Raw genomic sequence first — 22,673 nt, forward strand, 5'->3', positions numbered from 1 at the left:
AATTTGTTTTGTAGAATCTGAAAACATTTGATAGAGCAGCCAAAAGCAAACTGCATTAGGGGCTCCATTTGGCCTGCAGACTGACTGCTGGCATTCCTTGCTCTTGTCAAAGTGCTTTCTTTGCCTAGCAGGAACCCTCCATTGGATCTCCAGACAAAAAGGGTAAGCCTTGATCCCACCCTGCGCAAACTGGCTTGATTTATATGTGTCTATGATTTTTTTTTTTTTAATGTGCTTGGGGTATGCAAAGTTCTTCCTTGGAGGACATTCACCTACTGCTCAATGCAATAATAAATAGCTCCATAAATAAATAAACAGCTCCCAAAGGCTTTACACTGAGATCAGCAAGTAACAGTACCAAGGGCAAATGCACCGATCCTTAGTACTAGTCAGCACTGTAGGTGCAAATGAAGCAAGAGGATGCAGATGTTGGGAAAGGTGCCTGTGGTCATGGGAACGGTTAGCATCAGATTTTTTAAAATGTGATGAACCTCTGGCCCTTCACTGATCACTCCTTTCAGTAAAACTGACAGGGCTTAAAATAAGAACTCGTAATTTGCTTATTTCAAGATGAGAAGGAGAAAGAAAACCAGGTTCAGAGTGCCAACAATTGAATAAGACTCTTGATCTCAGTAGCTGAATAATTTTATTAATGTAATCAATTATGCAAAGTGTCATTTGTTAACACGTTTACCAGCCACCACCAACTGCTACATTAGGCCGCCTTCCCTTCATGCAAGTTTCAGGACTTCAGCAACCATTGTTCCAATCCCATCAAAAATTTGATGCAAAGGGGCCTTGCACATGAATGCACAAGTGGTGACTATTTTGTTAGCAGAATCTATGTGGGCTTCATTCACATCTTTGCAAATGTGTTTGCATCCAAGTTCTTCTATAGCAGCTGCTGTTTCAGCATCAGGAAACCTGCAAAAAAGAAAGTAAAAAAGAATTAACTTCCCCCCACCCCTTAATATGGAGAAAGGTTGTAGCCACACATTTAAGGTCTGGTTTTATTTCCATCTCTTACAATCCCATCCAAGATTCTCCACAAAGAGACAGAACTTTGAGAGAGCAGTGGAATATAGTGATTGTTGTCTGGCCACAGCAGCTTACTAAATGAGCCTACAGAACTGTGATTACATTGGAAGGCACAGCAATGGATGGTGACCTGTAGAACTGCACTGTCTCAGCACATCTTATAAGCTTTACAATTAGACTCTTCACAAAAGCAAAAAGTTGTGCTAAACTCATTCCTGGTCATCTCTGGCTGGTTTAAATGGAGTTCCATACCTACAACATTTAGGTTGCAATCCAATACATGCTCATCTGGAAGTAAGTCCCATTGAACCCAATAGAGCTGCCTTCTGCATAGACATGTATTGGATTGCAGCCTAAGTCTCTCTAGGAGATGCTACCTCTATATTTAACAGAGCATCTTGTGGCATGTTAAAGATGAACACTTATTATTGCGTATGTTTCCAGGAACTAGAGCCCACTTCATCAGAGACATGAAGATGCTTCATGCATCTCATCTTTAAAGAGCCCCAAGACTCTTTGCTGCTTTTGCTGCAACAAGCATAAATACAGCTACCCCTCTGGAAATTGCCCCTACCTGGCCTCTTCCCCACCAAATCTACCCCATGTCTTCAAATCCCTCAAAAAAGTAACCCCTTGGCTTCATTACAGTTTTCTTAAACTGCGAAAGTGAACAACGTATCTTTTGTTCAGGTACTCTTGGCAGGAAATAAGAATTGACTGCAGCTCCCTGTCAAGTGTGCACTTGGGAGGCATCCATTGGTTTCCATTGCGAAACACCTTTTGTGAACAGTTTTAGAAGTTAAATAGACATTTTAGACTACAACTTCTGTCAGCACCAGCCACGCTGGCTGGAACTGTTGAGAGTTGTGGTCCAAAACATCTGGTGGGCACCAGTTGGGAATTGAAACATAAGAACAGAATCAGCATGCTGATCTACACATAGCGAAAAGACAATGCTCCAAATGGTTAACTGTTCTTTACCTTCCGTCTACATTTTTACTGTAGCCAACGGTGACTTCACAGCCTGGGAAGACCTTCGCGGCCAGCACAGGGGAGATACAGCACAAGCCAATGGGTTTCTTTGCATTGTGGAAAGCCTCAAGGGTGGACTTCACAAGGTCATTGACAGTGCAGTTCTTTCCTTCCACAGCCCAGGAACACAGGTTCTTAGCTACACCAAAGCCCCCTTGAATTGGGGGGGGGGAAGAGTTAATTTATTTTATTATTTGATTTATATCCCGCCCTTCCTCCCAGCAGGAGCCCAGGGCGGCAAACAAAAGCACCAAAAACACTTTAAAACATCATAAAAACAGACCCAAAAATACATTAAAACAAAACATCTTTAAAAGCAATTTTTAAAAAAGCTTTCAAAACATCTTTAAAAAAAAAAAGTTAAAAACATTTAAAAAGGGCTTAAAGACATATTGAAAAGCAACTCCAACACAGACGCAGACTGGGATAAGGTCTCAACTTAAAAGGCTTATTGAAGATGTTCCTCTTTCAATAGAGTTCAAAAGAGTTCACACTTAATATTGAGAAGAAACTTTCCATTACTGCCTCCTCCAACATATGACACAATTCCCCATTTGGTATTAAGGGGGGTATCCAGCTAACTCATTCCATCAGTGCAAGGCTTTACGCTTGTGCGATGAAACTTCCCCCCTTCTTCCCCTGCGCACCCCCTAAATCTGTTCTGGGATTTCCCCCAACCCTCCACTCCCAATTTGGGGAGGGCGCAGGGAGAGGAGGGGGAAGGTCCATTGGAGAAGCGTAAAATCTTGTGCCAACAGAGCAAATTCCTTTGTGCTCAGGATACAAGACCTCCATCTCTACTGTTCTCATACTCAGCCCCATGTGGAGTTGAGCGGGGAGGGAGAACAGAAAACATACTTGTTTAAGTGTCTCATATGCGGTTATACCTCCTCTACTACCTGGCATAGTGGTTAAGGTGTTGGACTACGACCTGGGAGACCACGGTCCGAATCCCCACACAGCCATTAAACTCACTGGGTGACCTTGGGCCAGTCACTGCCTCTCAGCCTCATGAAAACCCTATTCATAGGGTCGCCATAACTCGGAATCAACTTGAAGGCAGTACATTTACATTTTTTAAATTTCTCAGAGGAAGAAAATGGCATACACATGTAAAGGTTTTGAACAAGATCCTTCCCAATCCAACTGGACAGAATATTGGCATCAAATCCATTCCAGTCAAATGACGAACAGAATGCAACAGAACAGCCCCGTGACCAACAGATATTATGATGGCATCACAATATGCTCCATTCTGGAGGCTAGAAGTGGACTCTAATCCACAAAAGGTGATGCTACCATAAACCTATTAGTCAAAATCAGAGCCTTAAAGACTAATACCTCAGGAATTTAGCATAACATAGAGTTCTAAATTTAGCACTTCACATGCATTCCAAATACAAAAAAGCAAACTACAAAATAAGGTTATAACAGGTCTTTGAAAGGGATACCCAAAGAGAATCTTGCATTGATGCCTGTGCTTAATAGGGTTTTTCACAATACAATTATAGGGTTAATATCTTCTTGTACTTAATAGCTTTTTTCTCTTCTCTGAGACCGGACCTATGCACCCTATTTTCTTAAAACATGGTTTTTTGTGTGTGTTGCTTTTTTACACAGGGGCATAAAGCTTCCTTGGACTCAGAGTAACTTTTAAGATTTGTTGTTATGCACCTTCATGTTGATTACGACTTATGGCGACCCTATGAATCAGTGACCTCCAAGAGCATCTGTTATGAACCACCCTGTTCAGATCTTGTAAGTTCAGGTCTGTGACTTCCTTTATGGAATCAATCCATCTCTTGTTTGGTCTTCCTCTTTTCCTACTCCCTTCTGTTTCCCCCAGCATTATTGTCTTTTCTAGTGAATCATGACTTCCCATTATATGTCCAAAGTATGATAAACCTCAGTTCCATCATTTTAGCTTCTAGCAATAGTTCTGGTTTAATTTGTTCTAACACCCAATTCCCAACTTTTAAGATAGTTGTGGTTAAAAGATCTAAACCAGGTATAGATAACCTAAAAGCAGAATGGCAGCACCTATAAACTTCTTTATATAATAGTTTCAGGATTATCACCAAGGTGGCCACAGGAAGGGTATTTCCTACACTGAAGTGACTGAAATTGGGTAAGTCACACATGCAGATCTTCCCCCATGACAGCGTGTGAATGCATGAACAGCCGTGGAATTTGCAGCAGGAAGAAGCTATAGGAAGTTTCACCTCATGAATACAGCCCTTTAGACATGTTTGTCACATGAAACAACAAAAGCAATGCTTTTACTGGACCAACAGTTTTAATGTATGTTACAAGAACTTTCACACCGGCATTAAATTTTGTTTCATTTAAAAAAGCACTATACAATTAAATCAGTATCATACCACTTTAAGCAGTCATAGCTTCCCCCAGAGAATCCTTATAACTGTAGCTTGCTAAGAGTGCTAAGAGATGTCAGCAGATCCCCTATTCCTCTCACAGACCTACAACTCTCAGAGTGGTTTATCAATCAATCCCTCTTCCCAGGAAACTCTGGAAACTGCTTTAAATGTATAGTGCAGATGGGGTCTCAGAGCAATTGCTTTATGGAATTCAATGGGGCTTACTCCCAGACAAATGGGGTTAGGACTGAAGTTTTAATTAGTACTTTAAAAAAAGGGCTCACCTGGGAAAATAACTGCATCAAATTCACCAACTTTCAACTCAGCCAGATCCTGAATGTTCCCTCTTGCAAGTCTGGCACTTTCAACTAAAACATTTCTCTTTCCTTCACTTGGACTACCCTTTAAATGATCTACAACATGCATCTGTTCAATATTTGGTGCAAATATCTTTACCTGAAAAACAAAACGCAAAAAACAAGCAGGTGTACTATATGATGAGCAGAGTACAAAGTACCACTTTTGCTAGCTGCAACAAGGTCATGATGTTTCTAGAACAACAATCTTTGCCACTTTTAAGCAAGTTAACATTGCAAGTGGTTGCAGATTTCAAGAGACTTGTAGAATTCCAAAATCACAAAACCTATTATGAGAGTTCAGCATTCAAAGGTTTAGGCAGCAAGATCACAGACCTTTAAAACAAGATTAAATGTTGCCCTTAATGTAGCTAGATGGTCCCAGGCTATGGTCTGAAGGCATATAAGGCCAGCTCCAGATGGGAGACCACCTGCGAACCATGAAAAGAAAGGCGGGGTATAAATGTAATCAATCAATCAATCAATAAGATATAGCATTAAAAAACCCCGAGTAGTAGTGATCTCCTTATCCTGTCCTAAAAAAAGTAGCGTTTTTCTTTTATGTTGTAAAATCAGTTGCACTAAACATTTGTATAAATTGTTTTACAGTGTTGTAGCTATATCCCATATTTTGTAAATGGTTACATATACATTTTTACAATAATTTAAGGTATATTTTAAATTTATTGACATTAAGTATAATGCTAAACATACTTACTCAAGCACAAATTCCACTGAGACCACTGGGACTTATATCCTAGTAAATGGATTTAGGACTGCAGCCTCATTTTATTTTTAGGACTGCAACTCTATGCACACTTTGGACAGTCCTAAACTTCACTGATCATAGCAAGGCTTACTTACAAATCAGCATGCGCAGCATTACACTGCAAGCCATACAGACTGCCAAAAATAGTTGTTTGATCCCACAAAAAAGATTATGAAGCAGGTAAGACACATTTTCCATTGAAAAACTTTTTGCAGGTGGGAGCATACACAAACTTGCCCTCTCATGTGTCACACACACATTATACAGCCACAAGAGTGGCTGTATATATAGTCAGCATGGATTTTTCCCATTTCACAACGTTCAACTGAAAATACTCCCATGCCATTCTGCTCACAGATGCTTGGCTAATCAGGGGGCCACACCCACCCCAGAACTTTATTTCACTTGAGACAGTCATGGCTTCCCTCAAAGAATCCTGAAAAGTATAGTTTGTGAAGGGTGCTGAGAGAAGACTCTACATGTTACCAAATTATTCCAAGCTACATAGGAAGTGGATTGAACTCTGCAAGACCACTAACCCAAATTGTGTTTGCATTTTTACAAATTTGTAGGGCAGTACAGTATCTCAGAGAGGAGGTCAGGTCTCCTGCTCCCCTGGTGCATTCACTACAGCTGCCCAATTTTCCTGCTTTTTAAAATTTGATAGAAATATCTGTTGGCTATAGGTATGCTTTTAACCTGCAACTTTTTTTGCCTATTAGTGAATTTAGTTACAGTTAATAATGCAATATGCTTATTCCACTAGTTCCTTTCCAAAGCAAAACACTATTGGTACTTTTACTTCTATAAGGGGGGTGGGGGAGGGAGAGAACATGCTAGCCATTTAGACACAACAGCAGCCTTGTTGCGATACTTTAAAAACCACAAACAGGAAAAAGACCACAAAGTGATAAACTGACCGGGAAAGGAATCATTTTAGGAACTATCGCAATAATCCAAGACGTCAACCCAACCCGTACCACGCGTGAGCCCCAGCGAAGTAATATTGTTTGGTACTGAGGAAACGGCAAGATATACTTGCAAACAAATGGTCAGCTTGAGTGGATTAAAATTTAGGTTGGGGGCAGTTGGATTCTGCAAGGGGAGGGGAGAAGGATAATCGTCCATGGATTTACGAAGAGCAGCAGACCCGGTCTGCACCACGTTGGGCGATCCCAAGTATAGCGGAGGACAGCAGTGTCCTCAGCAGTCTCACCCCTGCTCCAGCCCGGCTAAGATGCACCAGGACCGCCGAGGCCTCATGAATCTCGCTGCCATCGAACACGCCGCAGCCAGCCAAGATCAAGGCTACTCGTTTCCCCATTTTTTCCTACTTCGACTTCTCTGTCTGCAGAGGAAGAGGCCGCACGAAGACAGGCTCTGGCTCGTCCCCTACTGGTCCGAGAAGAGGTCGGGCGGTCCAGTCCTTGACCTTTGAAACGTGAGAACTGGAAAGGGTTCATCCACAGGGAGATGTGATCAGCCCTTGATTTCAAGCGCTTGTATTCACGAACGGTCAATAGGACTCATTCACTCTCTGTGTGTCTGCATAAATAAAGATCTGGCATGCATGAAGTGGACTGACATGTGGTGATGATCTCTTCACAAGTCCCGTTCAGAGCTTTTAATTTGTATACCTTTCACTGCGCCTCCAGTATGATGTTAGTTTTATTATATTTTGTAGGCTAAGGCTGCAATCCAATACATGTTTACTCCGACGTATGCTCCATTGGGTTCAATGGGACCTACTCCCAGGTAAGTGTGTATTGGATTGCAGCCACAATCTTTTTGCTTATTACACACCGCTCTGGAATCCTCTGGATGAAGGGTGGTTCAGGCTTATTTTAAATAAAACCAAGGCTGCAATCCAGTGCATACTTACCTGGGAGTAAGTCCAGTTGAACCCAATGGAACTTACTTCTGAGTAGACGTACTGGATTGCAGCCTAACTCAATAAAATACCCTAAACCACAATCCCTGGTCCTGCTGTCAGACCACTGCACCGAAAAGCCACTATCTGTGACACAAAGGTTTTCTTCTGTCTATGCAAAAACAAGGAAAGAGGTGGAGTGGAGAGAGCCTGCGCCTCTTATGCGTCCCTGTCACAGGCCGATCAAGAACCGGAACTGTAGACCATAGGAAGAAAAATAAACAAAGAAGCTTCTCGTTCATATATTTCCAGTGCGTCCGCAATGAGCATGTGCGGGACTTTCTGTCACGTGATGGGCTGAACTTTAATCAGCTGACTGCAGGGTGCATGCGTGTGAAAGAAATACGGAAGTGAAAGTATTAGCTCCTGCGTGATTCGACTTTTGCATCTAGGATGGGCTTCAGGATGGTTGCTGTCTGGGAGCTGCACCCTCTTTTTCTGCTGCTCCTCCAGTTGGAGATGAGCTTGACCGCAGACTTTCTGCAAACACAGCAGTGGCCGGTGCCTTACAGGTGAGGAGAGTGCGTGGGGAAGGGGGAGCTTAATTCTTTCGGATCCGACAAGCCGGATTCTTTTCCTGTCTAGTGGATGAGAAGGTTGCTTGTTTCCATGGGTGGATGACACAATCGCAACAAGAGCGGTTTGGGCTTCTCATCCAATGAACCGTTGATCCTCACAACCACTGTACACGTTAAGAGGGTCTAACTCTAAAGTTACACAAAGTGGTGAGAGGGAGGATCAGTGAAGCACAGCCATATAGCCAGCCTAGGTAATTGTTTGGACAAAATGATGTTCCACAGCTTAATTGTGTAATGTTACAGCTCTTTGCAAGCAGAAGGCCCTGGGCTCAATGTGTTGTATAGTCTTCAGTTTACAAATAACACGTGGTGAGAGAGATCCTTTGGTGCCTGGGACCCTGGAAAGCATCTGGCAATCAGAGTAGACTGTAGTGGACTATCAGCCTTTCCCAACCAGTGTGCCTCCAGATGTTGTTGGATCACAATTCCCATTTTTCTTGACCATTGACAAAGCTTGCTGAGGCTGATGGGAGTTGTAGTCCAACGACATCTGGAGGCACACTGGTTGAGAAAGGCTGGTAGATGGACAAATTGACTGAGCGGGTATAAAGCAATTTTGTCTGCTCAAATGTGCAGCTTTTTTAACTTAGATGGTTCATGCATTCAGTGGCTACTCATCAAGTGCTGAGCAGTCTAAAAATGGGGAAACAAAGTATATTTGTGTGAACTGGCTCCTTAAGAGAAAACTCTTGAGATGTGCAGGCAAGGGATGAATTCCAGCTTATGGCCTGTTCTGTAAATGTGAAATGTTTTGGGGGGGTTTGTACTTGTTTAAAAACAATAAATTTATTTTAATGCAGGCGTTTTGATTCCCGCCCAAAAACAGATGCTTACTGTCAAGCTCGTTACACTTTCTGCCCAAGTGGCTCTGCCATTCCAGTGATGAGTGACGAAGATGTCCTTGAGGTATATCGATTACAGGCTCCTGTCTGGGAATTCAAATATGGAGATCTCCTTGGTCACATGGTAAGGTGACATTTCTCCCCACCACCACTCCTGCCCTTGTTATCCTTTTGTATTATCCCAATTAACATAGAATTAAAAAAAATGATTAATTCTAGACATTGTTAATGTATTTAGAAAACATTAATCTGTTTGCCACTTTCCTGGCACCAGGAAAACTTTAGAACATGCTCTGATATTATTATTTTTAAAAATAAAATAAAATGTACTGCCTTCAAGTCGATTCCGACTTATGGCGACCCTATGAATAGGGTTATCATGAGGCTGAGAGGCAGTGACTGGCCCAAGGTCACCCAGTGAGCTTCATGGCTATGTGCGGATTTGAACCGTGGTCTCCCAGGTCATAGTCCAACACCTGAACCACTACACCACACTGGCTCTCTCAACCAGCTTTAAAAGAAACATTTTTAAAATGGAACTTTCAGGGTGAAATCATTTTTTTATCCTGACATGTTACAGTGATTTATTTCCTCCTTTTAGAGACTAAATGTGTAAAAGTTGCTCTGCGCCTGCAGGGAAATCATGTAGTCAGTTTTAAAGTCCATTTTTATGATGTTTTAGAGTGTTTTTGTTTGCTGCCTACTGGGTGGAAGGGCAGGATATAAATTTAATAAATAAATAAATAAATTTTCTTGGAACTGTACAATTTTAATTGTATTATTAATAGCATTTGCAGTCTTGCCTTTTCTGCCATCCAAAGCATTTTACAAAAAATCCGAATAAGACAGCATAATTTGCCAATTATTCTTGCCAGCTATGCAAGGTCTGGGTCACTGACAGTCATAGCTGGTTTGTTTGTCAGTCAATACCATCAAAGTCAACTACTTTGGAGTTGGCAGTTTCCAGATTGCAGTAGCCCTATGCACACTTACCTAGGAGAAAAGCCCACTGAAAATTCAGTGGGATTTACTTCTGAGTAGTCATGCTTACAATGCACTCCTCAGCGTGTTTACTTAGAAACAAGTCCCATTGTATTCAGTGGGACTTTCTCCCATAAAAATGCGCATAAGATTGTAGCCTTAGAGCAGAAATGCACAACCTGTGGCCCTTCAGATGCTGCTGCATTGGCGCTGCCATTGTCCATGACCATTGGCTGTGCTGGATGGGGCTGATGGGAGGTGTAGTCCAACAACATCTGGAGGGCCACAGCTTCCCCTCCCCTGAGTTAGAGTGACTATAGAGAGAAAAAGTAAAATGATAAACTAAGGCTTTTATGCTGCTGCACTAGGGGTTGTAGCAGTTTTACATACAGAAGGTTCTAGGTTATGTTCTTTGATCTCCAGTTAAAAAGGGATCTCTGGTAGTAGCACTAGGAAAGGTTCCTACCTGAAGCTCAGAGAGCTGCTACCAGTCAGAATTCATAGTATGAAACTAAATGGACTGACAGTTTGACTTCGCATGAGGCAGCTTCATATAGGATCGATTATGGATTGCAAACCTTATTTTTAACTTGCCCTTTTAACTAGTGCATATTATGAACTGTATGGTTTTAGGGTTTCCTCTGTGTTTAAATGGGAACTTAATTAAAACTCAGATTGGGCTATAAAATGCTGGCAGCAACATCCACCGTGAATTCAAGACAATGCAGCTTTATCAATCCCAAATGTAATATTTGTTGTGTGGTGTGGTTCAGTAGCTTTCAGTTCTTGATTTAAAACAATCTTACAAGGACTCCTTCATTAGAAGGTAAAAGTGTTGTTGCTTTACTCACTTCAAGATATGGTAAGTCAGCCCTGCTACATTTGGAGACCGCATTAGAGGTTGGCATTGTTGGGCACCTGCTGGGGCCCACAACTATGCAGAGGGCCCATCACTGGCCTCCAGGCCCTGCTGCTGTTCCTACTAGCACTGTGCAGTCACTGCCTAGTCAGTTCCACTTTCCAAGCATGCAGACAATGACCAGAGTGTGGAAGTGGAGCATCTTTCTCCTCTGTGTTGCTGTCTCCTTCTGGGTGGCTGGGTGGATTGGCCCCAGAGCAAGAAGGCAAGTGAATGGGCACAGAGGAAATGGACCCGTTCCTGAAGGGAAGGCCCACTGAGAGCATCTTGTTTGCCCCCCCCCCAAAAAAAAAAACATGGAGTCAGCACTGGCCCTCCTGCTCATTTTCCTGAGTTGGGGCCCTGGGCTTCTCCCACAGAGTACTTGCCTGATGCCACAACTTCATTTACTTCTTGATCATTTCAGTATCAGGTTTTCAGAATTCTTGTCAGGAAGCACTGAAGTCAGCATTACCTCAATTGCGATGGTGGTTCCTTTCTTTTAGAAAATCATGCATGATGCTGTTGGTTTCAAGAGCTCCTTATCTGGAAAGAACTACACAGTGGAATGGTATGAACTCTTCCAGCTAGGGAACTGCACATTTCCACATCTACGACCTAATTTGCTTGCACCTTTCTGGTGTAACCAGGGGGCTGCCTGCTTTTATGAAGGAATAGATGATGCTCACTGGAAGGAGAATGGAACCTTGGTTCTGGTGACCACAATCTCAGGTAAAAATGCAAACACTGTTATGGGCCTTGTTTATGTGGTGAGGATTCAGAAGTTGTTGCTGCATAATGATTATTCTAGGTTTGTTACCCTGTTTAGTCAAAGAAGCAATTCTGGAATGTTTTATCTGTACATATGTGCAAATTACCTTTAGACACTTAGGCTGCAGTCCTAATCCCATTTACCTGGAAATAAGCCTCATTGAATTTACTATGAATGGCATCTGAGTCAAAATGGTTAGGATTGTTACTCTGTTTGTTATGGAAACTGTAAACTTTTTTGGGTGGGTCTGCACTTACCTTTTCCAATAGCCGCCCTGGGCTCCTGCTGGGAGGAAGGGCAGGATATAAACCTAATATAATAAGAATAATAAGAATAATAGCAGTAACATCCTCCAGCACATGCATGCTTCACTTCTGTATCGTTTGCACTGCCAGCACAATGAGTAAACCAATGCTGTTCTCAGTGGTGGCTGGTATCCATTGGAACAGGTGGGGCAGAAGGTAGGGAGGCCAACAGTAGCTGAAGCCAGAGCCAATGGCAGGCTGTTTTGTCCCCATCCTTCTTTCTGCTGAGTTCTGCAAGGGCAAAACTGAGACTAAAGAGGAGGAAGCAGATAGCCCGGGCCACCCCTTGGACTGGTTGTTAAGTAAGAAGGCAGGTGAGGTTGGAGGAATCAAGGTGGAGCATGGTGAAGCAGTGCCCCATTTTGCCCTAATCGGCCAGTCTCTTGCTGCTTTGTTCCCAGAAAAGCTGTGGCTGTCCTATAATCCCTTGCAAGAAGGAAAGGATGATGATGAAAGAGCCTGTGTTTCAAAATGGGACTCAACCCAACTCTTTCTGCCTAGGAGGACAAAGCTAGCTATGCCTGACGTGTTTGCACTGTTTTTCAAGAATCCCAGGGGAAATGGAAACAACACACTGAGCTGCTGGCTAAGTGTGAATCTTAGAGCACTAACTTCAGGCCTGGAGTCTGAATGTGCCCTGCCAGGCCTCTCTTCCAGGCCACACTGCTAACCAGTGGAGAGGGGGGGAAGGAGAGAGAGAGAAGAAGAAAAAACCTCTGACTTTTGCAAGGCTGGAATGTAGCCTTGCAAAGGTAAAAGTCTCATCCATTGCTCAACTCACTGTTGCCTCTGGTCACACCCACTCTTGTCCATTGCCCCATCACTGGCATCTGGCTCCCAGAAGGTTGCCCTGGTGGGGGTGCTGCCCTCAGGCTGGAAAAGAGTCCCCATCCTTGGTTTACGCAGCCACTTAATACAGGATGAAAGAGGGTTGAAGTAAGAGCCTGTGTCCTGGCCAGGGGTTGTTGAGCTTTTCATCTCGCTTCAATCTCTGCTTTGCTACTAAATGTAGGGCCATGTTTGTCCAGGGCTTGTTACCCCAGGATAACTCTTGCATCAGTTGAAGTTCTGTTCATAGCAGCTCTAAAGCAGGGACATGAAGATGTTGTAAGATGGAGTGGTCCCATTCTGGTTTATTTCTCGCTTTCTCACTTCAGAAACTTTGTGGAGCATTGCTAGAAAAGCACGGAATTGCACTAAGGTGTGGATTGTGTATTCTGTGAGGAACATAAATAATTCTTGGTATGAAATGCAGACAGGTTTCTCGTTACAGCTTGTGCTCCTTGCTGTGTTTCAGTGCTTACCAACTTAAGTCCATGTTTCAAAAGGAAGTGAAATGCTAATTCAGTAAGGAGTGATTCTACAAGCAACGCCAAGCATTAGATACAATAACAAGCAATACAAAAGCCAAGCTGGCTTTCATTCTTCTCTGTAGCGTACAATGATTTGAACTCTTCATGGGTACAAACTCTGTGGTTTACTGTGCTTAAACCAGGAGTGTGCAGATCTAGCTTTTCTGACCTTATTGGGCATCAGGGCTGTTGAAAATGAGCGCAAGGCAGTCAGAGTTAAGCATGCAATTCCCACTGATTTCAGTATGAGATTGAAGCACATAATTAACCCATTGATACCAATGGGGTTTAAAAGTGCTTACCGTGGACTGGATTGTACTCCGTGCTTTGTCGTCCTAGGGGAAAAAAACTTCAAAACATGGCAATTCAGAAATGAATTTGAATAAGTGACTACTGTGCTTGCATAGGAGCATCAACCTTGCTTGGAGTGGTAGACAAGATTGCCATTGGCCTTTTTTGAAAAAGAAAGGAAATGCAGAAGGATATCCCATGTGGCAAAGAACTTAAGGGAAATGGCTGCCTTTCAAGGCTAAGGGAAGAAGCATGTGAAAGGGTCAAAAGGGCACGAACATGTTTGTGAGGTAGAGGGAGCTTTTCTTCTATTGCAAAGAGTGGATGTGGGGGGATTCTGACTGGCCCCATGGTGAGGGCAACAGTCCTTCCCCTACTCTGTGGTTCCATTGTGGCTCCTAAACGGACACACCAGGTAAAAGAAAAATCAGCTGCACAAAGGGAAACCTTTATGACAAATGTCATATCTAGTTTGGCCTAGAGATGTGAAGGCAGAAAAAAACTGGTTCCCCATCCGTTTCCCCCCAGTTTATTTCCAATTTTCCAGGAAATCTGGAAGCCCTCGCTCCATTTTTTTTTTTTTGCTTTTTGCCTTTTTTCTGGATACTCACACCTGTAGTTTGGCCCTGGAGAGTTGTCTTTTTTGTCAAACAGCTTCGCGAAGAGAGACACAGTCAGAAATGAAGTACTATACTTCAGATGTAATGCATATAGTCTCTTGAGGTACCAAACAAGGTGATGCCTCTGACTCCTTGGGTGGTATTCAGTGCTTGTTCTATGCAGAGTAGTCCCACTGAAGTTAATAGATGTGACTAATTTCATTCATTTCAGTGGGTCTACTTTGATTATGTCTTAGATGAATACTACTCTTACATGGGGATAACACCAAAAGTGGAAGATGTTTCTCGTGATGTGAAGAGGAGGAGAAGAAAAATAAAAGAAATGCCCCTTAAGAAGGCTGAGAGGATTCCCTAACGAGCTGTAACAACAATGAAAGTAACTTTTCCCTCTTCCTTAAATGAGGCCTGTTCCTGGGGAACCTCAGGTCATATTGTAAGGGATATGAAGACATTTAGTGGAACATGTCCACTGTGATGGGAGAGTGTGAAACAAATATGTGCATGCCCATCATGCTTACTGCAGCATGGGCTGTACATGCATGTTTCTATGTGGGCAGTCTTTCTACATAAATTTTAAGGGGAAAGGATGTGTGTTCATATAGCCTGTGCCACATTACTTTGTGGACAGGTGTGGAGGCATGCAAGCTTTCATGCGCCCCTGCCACATGTGAGGAGTGTTTGTTCTGGGCAAGTGTGTAAACCACTCAATGATGACCACTAGGAAAGATTGTGTGAAGCGCACACTGATGGGAGAGGAGGAGGATTCTTTATCTGAGATCTGTGATGCCATCTGCTAAGTGTGGGCTCCTTGTTGTTTAATCCTGTTTATAGTTTCATACTGTTTGCACACCTAGTTTATAAGCCCAAATCTTGTTTAATTAAAGAACGAGTTGGTGGAAGCATTTTAATTATGGGCTGTTACTTTTTTTATAGTTATTGGGTCTCTAGCCAGAGATGCTGCATGTATTTTTTTATTTAACGTTAAGAAGTAAGAATGCTGCCACCTCTCGCTTCTATAGCAAGTGTTCCATAACAAACTAGAGATCACAGACTCCTCCTCCCAAAAATATCCAGGCCTGGTGTTTTAGAATCCCCATCCAGCAACAACTATCATTTGGGTGTCCCTGCAACAACTCCCTTTAATCTGTCTCTGAAAGACAGTACTGAGAAGTTGATGTAAAATGCCTTCTCCCTGTCCTCCACCCCCCCCCCGCTTTCTGAGGTGGGATTCTGACCAGACCATCTAATAAATTGCCCACACGGGGAGGCCTGAGCAGCAAGTCCATTAAGCTACTAGTCCAGAAGGAACTGCTGTTCATCCTATATGAGGGGCTGCTTCAAGGCTTATTGGAAAATTCTTACCTGGCCATCTGCTCCTGTTAGTTTTACATTACATGATTATATTTATATCCCATCTTCCCTGTGAGTTATGTTAGGCTGAGAGGCAGTGGCTGGCCAGAGGGAGAAAAAGGCAACCACTCTCACTACCTCATGACCTAGGGGTTGTATGTATGTGGCTCGGAGATGCCAGAGGAAGACCTCAAGGGTGCTGTTGTGCACATGGGCCCTTGTTAGTGATTCCTGCTCTAACCACCTCACCACCCTGGCTCTTTATGCTACTTATGATGTGTGAATGCAGTTCTATGTTAACGAAATCCATACAGGAAAAGGCTAGTCACCATGGCTATATGGTACTGCCTGTATCTGAGGCATCATGCCTCTGAATAGCAGTTGTAGAACATAAGCAGGAAGGGCCTACTGTATTCGTATTTTGGTTGTGGGCTTTTGTGGAGAAATCATCTTTTAAAATGTGTTTACTGAGACAGGGTGTGTTTTGTGTATAGTGTGTAAGAGTATCCTGTGTAGGGTTAGGTGAAGGATTACATTTGAAATCATAAAGTATCAGTTGGTGGATGACAGTTGACAGTCACTAAGTTGTGTGAGACTGGGTTGGGGAAAGCTAGGTTCCTTTTATACTGTGAGGATTGTAAAATTGCACTTCCGATTGGCTAGCTGGGTTGAATACTTTGTCACTTGTTAGATGGAAAAAGTGGTCTGATGCGGGTGGGGGGGAGAATTCTATACTATTCAAATCTGATTAGTTGAAGGGTAGGCTGGCTGGAACATAAATAGGCTGGTTCTGCCGCTCTTGAGAGAGAGAGAGGCTGTTGACCAGAAGCGCCTGGAAGAGAAGGCAGAAATCTGGAGCCATGATAGAAGATGTGCAAGAGACTATTGATGAGGCTAGAAAAAGCCTAGAAGTATAGTGTGCCCTAAAAAGAGCTCAATCACTGGCTTAAGCCGAAGATTGGCAGAGAGGCCATCGAAGTGCTATGAGCTGTGAGAGAGAGTTCAAGAGGGAACTTCTGGAGTCTACCATATAGAGAATGGCCTACAACTCTAGCTTGTAGAAAACCAGTCGTAAATAAGTTTGAGAATGTGTGGGCAATGACTGTTGAATTAGTGAAAGTAAAATAAATTATGCAGAATAAATAGCATAGTGATTATAATTTATATAGGTTGCAGAATTCAGTTCTGTGTAGAATTTTTTTTAGCACTGAATATATTCACCTGCGCAGATAGGGTTTAAAATATAATGGCATTGTCTCTCTTCTTCCTCTAATCTGATACTAATTTTGTCTCCCTTTACAGGAGCTATATTTAATCAAATGGCAAAATGGGTGAAATATGACAATGAAACTGGCATTTACTACGAAACGTGGACAGTCAAAGACAGGCCAGACGAGCATGCCAGAGTGTGGTTTGAGTCTTACGAATGTTCCAAGTTTGTACTGAGGACATACCAAAAACTAGCTGAACTGGGAGCCATTTTCAAGAAGATACAAACTAATTATACAACTCTTACTCTCTTTAGTGGTGAGCCCACCCTCTTTGGAAATGAAACATCTATATTTGGAGCTCATGGAAACAAAACACTAGCTCTAGCCATCAGAGACTTCTATTCTCCATTTAAACCTTATCAGTCAGTCAAAGAGTTCGTTCTAAATCTCTTGAGAATATTTGATGAAGTGGTTCTGAACCACCAGTTTTACCTCTTTTATAACTTGGAATATTGGTTTTTGCCTATGAAATATCCTTACATGAAAATAGCCTATGAAGAAATCCCATTACCTAATACAAACACCACAAAGCATAGCATCCAGTTTTCCTTATAACTTTACAAACCCAGTATCTTTTTTGCTAATGGTATCCTAAGAGAGATCTAGGAAGTATTTCAGGTTGATGAAGATGGCTGAAACTACTGGGAGATACCTGGTTTTTACCAATACTGAAAAGGTTCCTGTAGGGAAATAAAGGCAACATCTGACTCAAGCTATCTTAATTGAGTAAGGAAATGAGATTCTTTTGGAGAAAGCCTTCAGTTTTTGCTGGTTTCCAGATATATTTAGTGTATGCCCTGGAAACAATGCAGGTGAAGGGCAGTATATAATTATTTTAAATAAATGAAAGAGAGTAGGACTTCTTAAATTCTTGTTAAGAGCATAAGAAGAGCCTCCTGGATCAGGCTAGTGGCCCATCTAGTCCAGCGTCCTGTTCTCACAGTGGCCAACTAGATATCCACGGGAAGCCCACAAGCTGGAACTGAGTGCAAGAGCACGTCCCCCTCCTGTGGTTTCCAGCAAATGGTATTCGGAAGCATACTGCCTCTGACTATGTAGGCAGAGTATAGCCATCATAGCTAGTAGCCACTGATCCAGCAGCGCAGAGTTAATTATGGAATTCACTCCCATAAGAGGAAGTGATGGCCACCACTTTGGATGGCTTTGGAAATACATGGAGAATAAGGTTAGCCGTGGCTACCAACCTTGATGGCAGTGTTCTACCTCCACTGTCAGGCAGTTGGGCCAGTTGGTGGCCATTATGTCCCCTTGTGGGAGCAAATTCCATTATTTTACCTATGTGCTCTGTGAAGAAGTACTTAATTTTGTCTGTCCTGAATCTTTTAGCATTCATCTTCAGTGGGTGTTAGGTAGACTTCACAAAAATCATGCCCTGCACCTGCTTTGAGCAGTGGATTCATTGGTTGCATTTAAACCGGGGAACAGTGTTCCTGTTGGAAGCTGTGTGTGTGGTCGTACACGAACACAGGGCAGTGGAAATAATAAACAGCAGTCTAGGTGCAATGAATACTTTACTGTGTGTTCAGCATACAGCAAACAGCATACGGCATACACTGCAGCAATAGTCCCAACAGCAATAGTCTCTGATAGATTCCGCTCACAGAATAACTCCTTGCCATTCCCCCCACACTTCACACATTTTCCCCTGCTGGTTTTATGGACCTTGAGCTCGTTAGTGGCTGCAGCTGCTTGATTGCAGCAACCTGAGCCGCGTTATCTCCCTTGCTCTGCCTAGGGTTTTCTTAACTCTTTCCTCCCACTTTGTGAGGCCAACTGCTGGCTCCGTGAAAGCCAACATTCCCCACTTGGTATCACAAAGAAACCCATTGTACACATATACAGCAAGGTTTCTATACAGTGTTATACTTTTACACATGTTCCTGTCATAAGGTTACATATCATTGACGGTTCAATTTACAAACCACAGGTACATTTACAGGGGTAAATAATATACAAAGCCATATCTTGTATAAGCGTCAACCAGTATTAGGTAAAACCTGGCTCCGCCTTTGGATTTCCGGAACGGACCGGCTAAATCCATGTGGAGTAACTCAAACTCCCTTGACACTTTTATGTTACTTGTTTTCTCCATGGGCGCTGCAATGGATTTTCGTTCCCTACAGACTTGACAGTCCACATAATGGTCACAGCTTTTATATGTTACATCTAAGCTGTGCTTGGGCGTTTCTGTTAAGGTTGCATAACAAGCATGCCCCAGTCTCCTATGATACATATGGATGCATCCATTATGGGGTGGCTTGTTTGTTATTACATTTGCTTTCCTTTCTGGGGTTTTTGCTATGACATACAGGGAATTTCTGATAGTGCCTCGAGCAGCAAGTTTCCCACATTTCTTTATCTCACAAACCCCTTTGGAAAAGTTTACATCATAGCCCATTTTGTTTAACCTCATAACAGACAGTATATTTGAGTCAAGCTGAGGCACGAATAGAATGTTTGTTAACAGAGTATTTAGACATGACATATACAATGTGCCCCTTCCTTTTACCTCTATGGTTTTTCCATCTGCCAAGGTGATGCTTTCACATGTAGGGGTTAACGTTTGAAAAAGTTTACTTGTTGCGATACAGTGGCTTGCTCCAGAGTCTATAGCCCACAACGTTTCTTCTTCAGCCTGGTTGGATTTCTCTCCTGCTCTTACTACACGCACTTGGTAGATTTCCTTTGGTTGTTTATCCTTCCTCCTTGTGCAATGTTTCCTTAGATGTTGATCTGAGCCACATTTGTAGCATAGTCTCACAGCAGGTGCTTTGCCTTTTTCTTCTCTTGGCTCTGGATAGCTGGTGTCTTGTTTCTGGTGCTTTTCTCCTCTCCGTTCCCATTCCTCAAGGAGTTTTCCTTTCACGTATTCTAGAGTAAGATTAGTCTCATCTATTGTCTCTAAAGCGCAGACCAACGCATTCCATGTGTTGTCCAACGTTGACAAGACTAAGTACACCTGTTGCTGAGGAGAGTAAATTACGTCCCTCTCCTGCAGCTCCGAAAACAGGCTACTTAGTGTATGTAAATGTTCATGCATTGAAACCCCTTCCTTGAGACGCAGTTGAAACAGCCTTCTTGCAATACGTATCTTGCTCCCCGCTGTTTTCTTTATATGTACATCCTTCAGGGTTTGCCAAACATCTTTTGCAGTTTGTTAATTTCTTACGTGGAGCAGCTGGCTGTCCTGTAGTCCTAAGATTACGCAGGCCTTGGGTTTCTCATCCATACGAAGCCATTCATCAGAGGGTGGATCCGTGGGGGGAAGCCTGTCAATGACACACCACACTCCCTCTCTGCGTAAGTACATCTCCATCTGGACCTTCCAGTTGGCATAATTGGAGTCGTTGAGCCTCTCCAGGGGCATCAGTGATGCATACGACGACATCATTGCCTCTCACCACCTTCAGCCTTGCACACTGCACTTTCTTTTCCTTCACCTCTGTGCATGCACAGACCACAACCTGGGCCCATAACCCATTGTTGGAAGCTGTGTGTGTGGTCGTACACGAACACAGGACAGTGGAAATAATAAACAGCAGTCTAGGTGCAATGAATACTTTACTGTGCGTTCAGCATACAGCAAACAGCATACACGGCATACACTGCAGCAATAGTCCCAACAGCAATAGTCTCTGATAGATTCCGCTCACAGAATAACTCCTTGCCATTCCCCCCACACTTCACACATTTTCCCCTGCTGGTTTTATGGACCTTGAGCTCGTTAGTGGCTGCAGCTGCTTGATTGCAGCAACCTGAGCCGCATTATCTCCCTTGCTCTGCCTAGGGTTTTCTTAACTCTTTCCTCCCACTTTGTGAGGCCAACTGCTGGCTCCGTGAAAGCCAACAGTTCCGAAGTGATGATTTTTTTTCACCTATTGAGAAATCTCCCATTTTCACTCTTGCCCCTATTGACCTCACTGCAGATCTGCAGGGATGGTCATGTGAGAGATTCAAAATAATGCTGACATTTGAAAAGCTAATATTTGAAAATAATGGTTTTCAAAAGCTCACTAAACTATTAACAGACAATGCTAGAGATGTCTCCTTCATAAGAACATTTAATAATCATTCACTAATAGGCAAAAAAGGTTGCAGTTGTTAGGAGACTCCTATTTCCCTCACAGTCTGTAAAGAATCCCCAGAATTCTCCGGGAAGAGGGACTGATGGTTAAACCACTCTGGTCACTGGAGCTCTATCAGGGAAATAGGAGTATCCTAACAACTCTTGGCTTTTAAACTGCAGAAGATGGTCAGAATATGGGGGCATGATCAGTAAAAGGATTACAGGTACTCTGTGAAAATGGCTGATTTTTAATTAATTTCATCCAGTTATGAGACCATTGTCAGAAATAAGTCCAACAGGTCTGGATTTTTTTCTCCTTTTGCACTTTGAACTCAATATTGTGAGTGTTTTGTGTATTGCCATGAAAACGTACAGGGTTGCTAAGCAAGTGTTTCTGAGTTCAGTACTATAGGTTTCATAAGATTTTGTTTTGAAGTGAGTTAATTGAAAGCAGCGGAATGTCATTGGGGTATTTTCAGTTTAACATGGTGGAATGTGAAAAATCCATGCTGGGTATAGTATATAGCCACTCTCGTGGCTGTATAATAACTATAGAATGAGAAAGCTACATATGCAGTTGCCGTAGCACTGCTCATAAACAGGACAATGCTATGGTGGCTACATATACATTCCTATCCCCGCTGTCAATCTTTGGGCAATTATGGGGATGTGCTTGAGCACTTTTAGATAATTGCTACTCGCTACAGGTGAGCCGATGACTCACAACAGTTAAATTACTAGGCTGCTACAGGCTTGGGATGTTTTTCTGGATGACTGCCAGCTGATTGTGCTGTTATCTGAATTAGTGTTTTTCAAAATAGCATCAATGAATTGACCTTTACAATGTTAACTTGTGTATCAGTAAAGCTGCTAACAGTGACATTACATCTTGATTTTAAAAAGATTTCTTGCTTCAAAAACTCATTTATGTTTGCCTCTAAGTATGTCTCCGTGTATGAATATGTAAAACCCACCCAAAGATTGTCCTTTGATAACTCTTCAAAGCATCGGAGACAGATCCCTATCAGAGTGTTTTATCTTTCCTGTCTTAAGAACAGTCTGATCCTTTATATCCTGGCCTGATCACAGAAATTGTTGGGAAGTCTGTTGGTGGTCCCCAGTGGCTCAGGTGCATGGCTCAAAAACTGCTAGAAGTTGTGCATTCAGTGTTGTGGGCCCAAGCCTGTGGAACTCAGATTAGATGGACACCCTCCTTTCTGAACTTGAGATTCATGCAGTGCTGGCTGGTGCCCATTGGAAATGGTGGGGCAGAAGACAGGAGGCTAACAGTAGGTGGAGTCAGAGCCAATGATAAGCAGAGCCAACTAATTCTAGTTTTGACCCCATCCTCTTCCCTGCTTCTACAATGGCAACACTGAAAGTGAGGAGGAAGCTGGCAGGCAATGGCACCCCATGGATAGATTGTAGGTAAGCAGGGAGAGTGAAGGCTGACTGAGGTTGGTTGAGCACTGTTCCCCCTTGCCCTCATTGACCAGCCTCTGCTGGGTGCATGTCTAAGACTTTCTTGATCCAGTGGCTTTTTAAGGTAGCTTGGTTTCATGGTGGATTTTTGTTTCTTTTTCTGTATGATTTATTTTTATGCGCTCTGCTTAAAATGCTGTCAAGTGGTATATAAATACCTTAAATAAATGCCCTTTAGGAAAGATGGTGTCCTAGTAGGCTGCTAAGTCAGGACCTCCGTTCCCTATTTTCTAGAAACTGCAAAGTAAGAACCAAATACCAAATATTTCATCATTGCTGGATGGCTGCCTAACGTCTGCATTTCATCTGGCTCTAAATGTGCTCCTTGCTTTTGCTGGTTG

General features: G+C 42.8%; 2 protein-coding genes across 6 annotated transcripts; one reads left to right on the forward strand and one right to left on the reverse strand.

Annotated features, from left to right (window-relative positions):
* Window positions 1-627: 627 nt before the first annotated feature.
* LOC133386238 (glutamine amidotransferase-like class 1 domain-containing protein 3, mitochondrial) lies at window positions 628-7,298 on the reverse strand. Of its 4 annotated transcripts, none has more exons than XM_061630029.1 (4): window positions 6,790-7,298; window positions 4,733-4,904; window positions 2,020-2,224; window positions 628-924 (listed from the first exon to the last, which is right to left on the reverse strand). In XM_061630029.1, the coding sequence occupies exons 1-4, from the start codon at window positions 6,895-6,897 to the stop codon at window positions 732-734; spliced, it is 678 nt and encodes a 225-aa protein (XP_061486013.1). In that variant the 5' UTR covers window positions 6,898-7,298; the 3' UTR covers window positions 628-731. The 4 variants fall into 4 exon arrangements, with proteins under 4 accessions (XP_061486013.1, XP_061486014.1, XP_061486016.1 ...); XM_061630030.1 differs by lacking the exon at window positions 6,790-7,298 and adding an exon at window positions 6,494-6,766; XM_061630032.1 differs by lacking the exon at window positions 6,790-7,298 and adding an exon at window positions 5,523-5,678.
* Window positions 7,299-7,804: 506 nt separating this feature from the next.
* On the forward strand, window positions 7,805-17,475 carry CLN5 (CLN5 intracellular trafficking protein). Of its 2 annotated transcripts, none has more exons than XM_061630027.1 (4): window positions 7,805-8,015; window positions 8,882-9,047; window positions 11,309-11,534; window positions 16,795-17,475. In XM_061630027.1, the coding sequence occupies exons 1-4, from the start codon at window positions 7,897-7,899 to the stop codon at window positions 17,316-17,318; spliced, it is 1,035 nt and encodes a 344-aa protein (XP_061486011.1). In that variant the 5' UTR covers window positions 7,805-7,896; the 3' UTR covers window positions 17,319-17,475. The 2 variants fall into 2 exon arrangements, with proteins under 2 accessions (XP_061486011.1, XP_061486012.1); XM_061630028.1 differs by having other exon boundaries at window positions 7,928-8,015; window positions 8,908-9,047.
* The last annotated feature ends 5,198 nt before the right edge of the window (window positions 17,476-22,673 follow it).

This window comes from Rhineura floridana, chromosome 5, assembly GCF_030035675.1.
Source record: "Rhineura floridana isolate rRhiFlo1 chromosome 5, rRhiFlo1.hap2, whole genome shotgun sequence".
Lineage (NCBI taxonomy): Eukaryota > Metazoa > Chordata > Lepidosauria > Squamata > Rhineuridae > Rhineura > Rhineura floridana.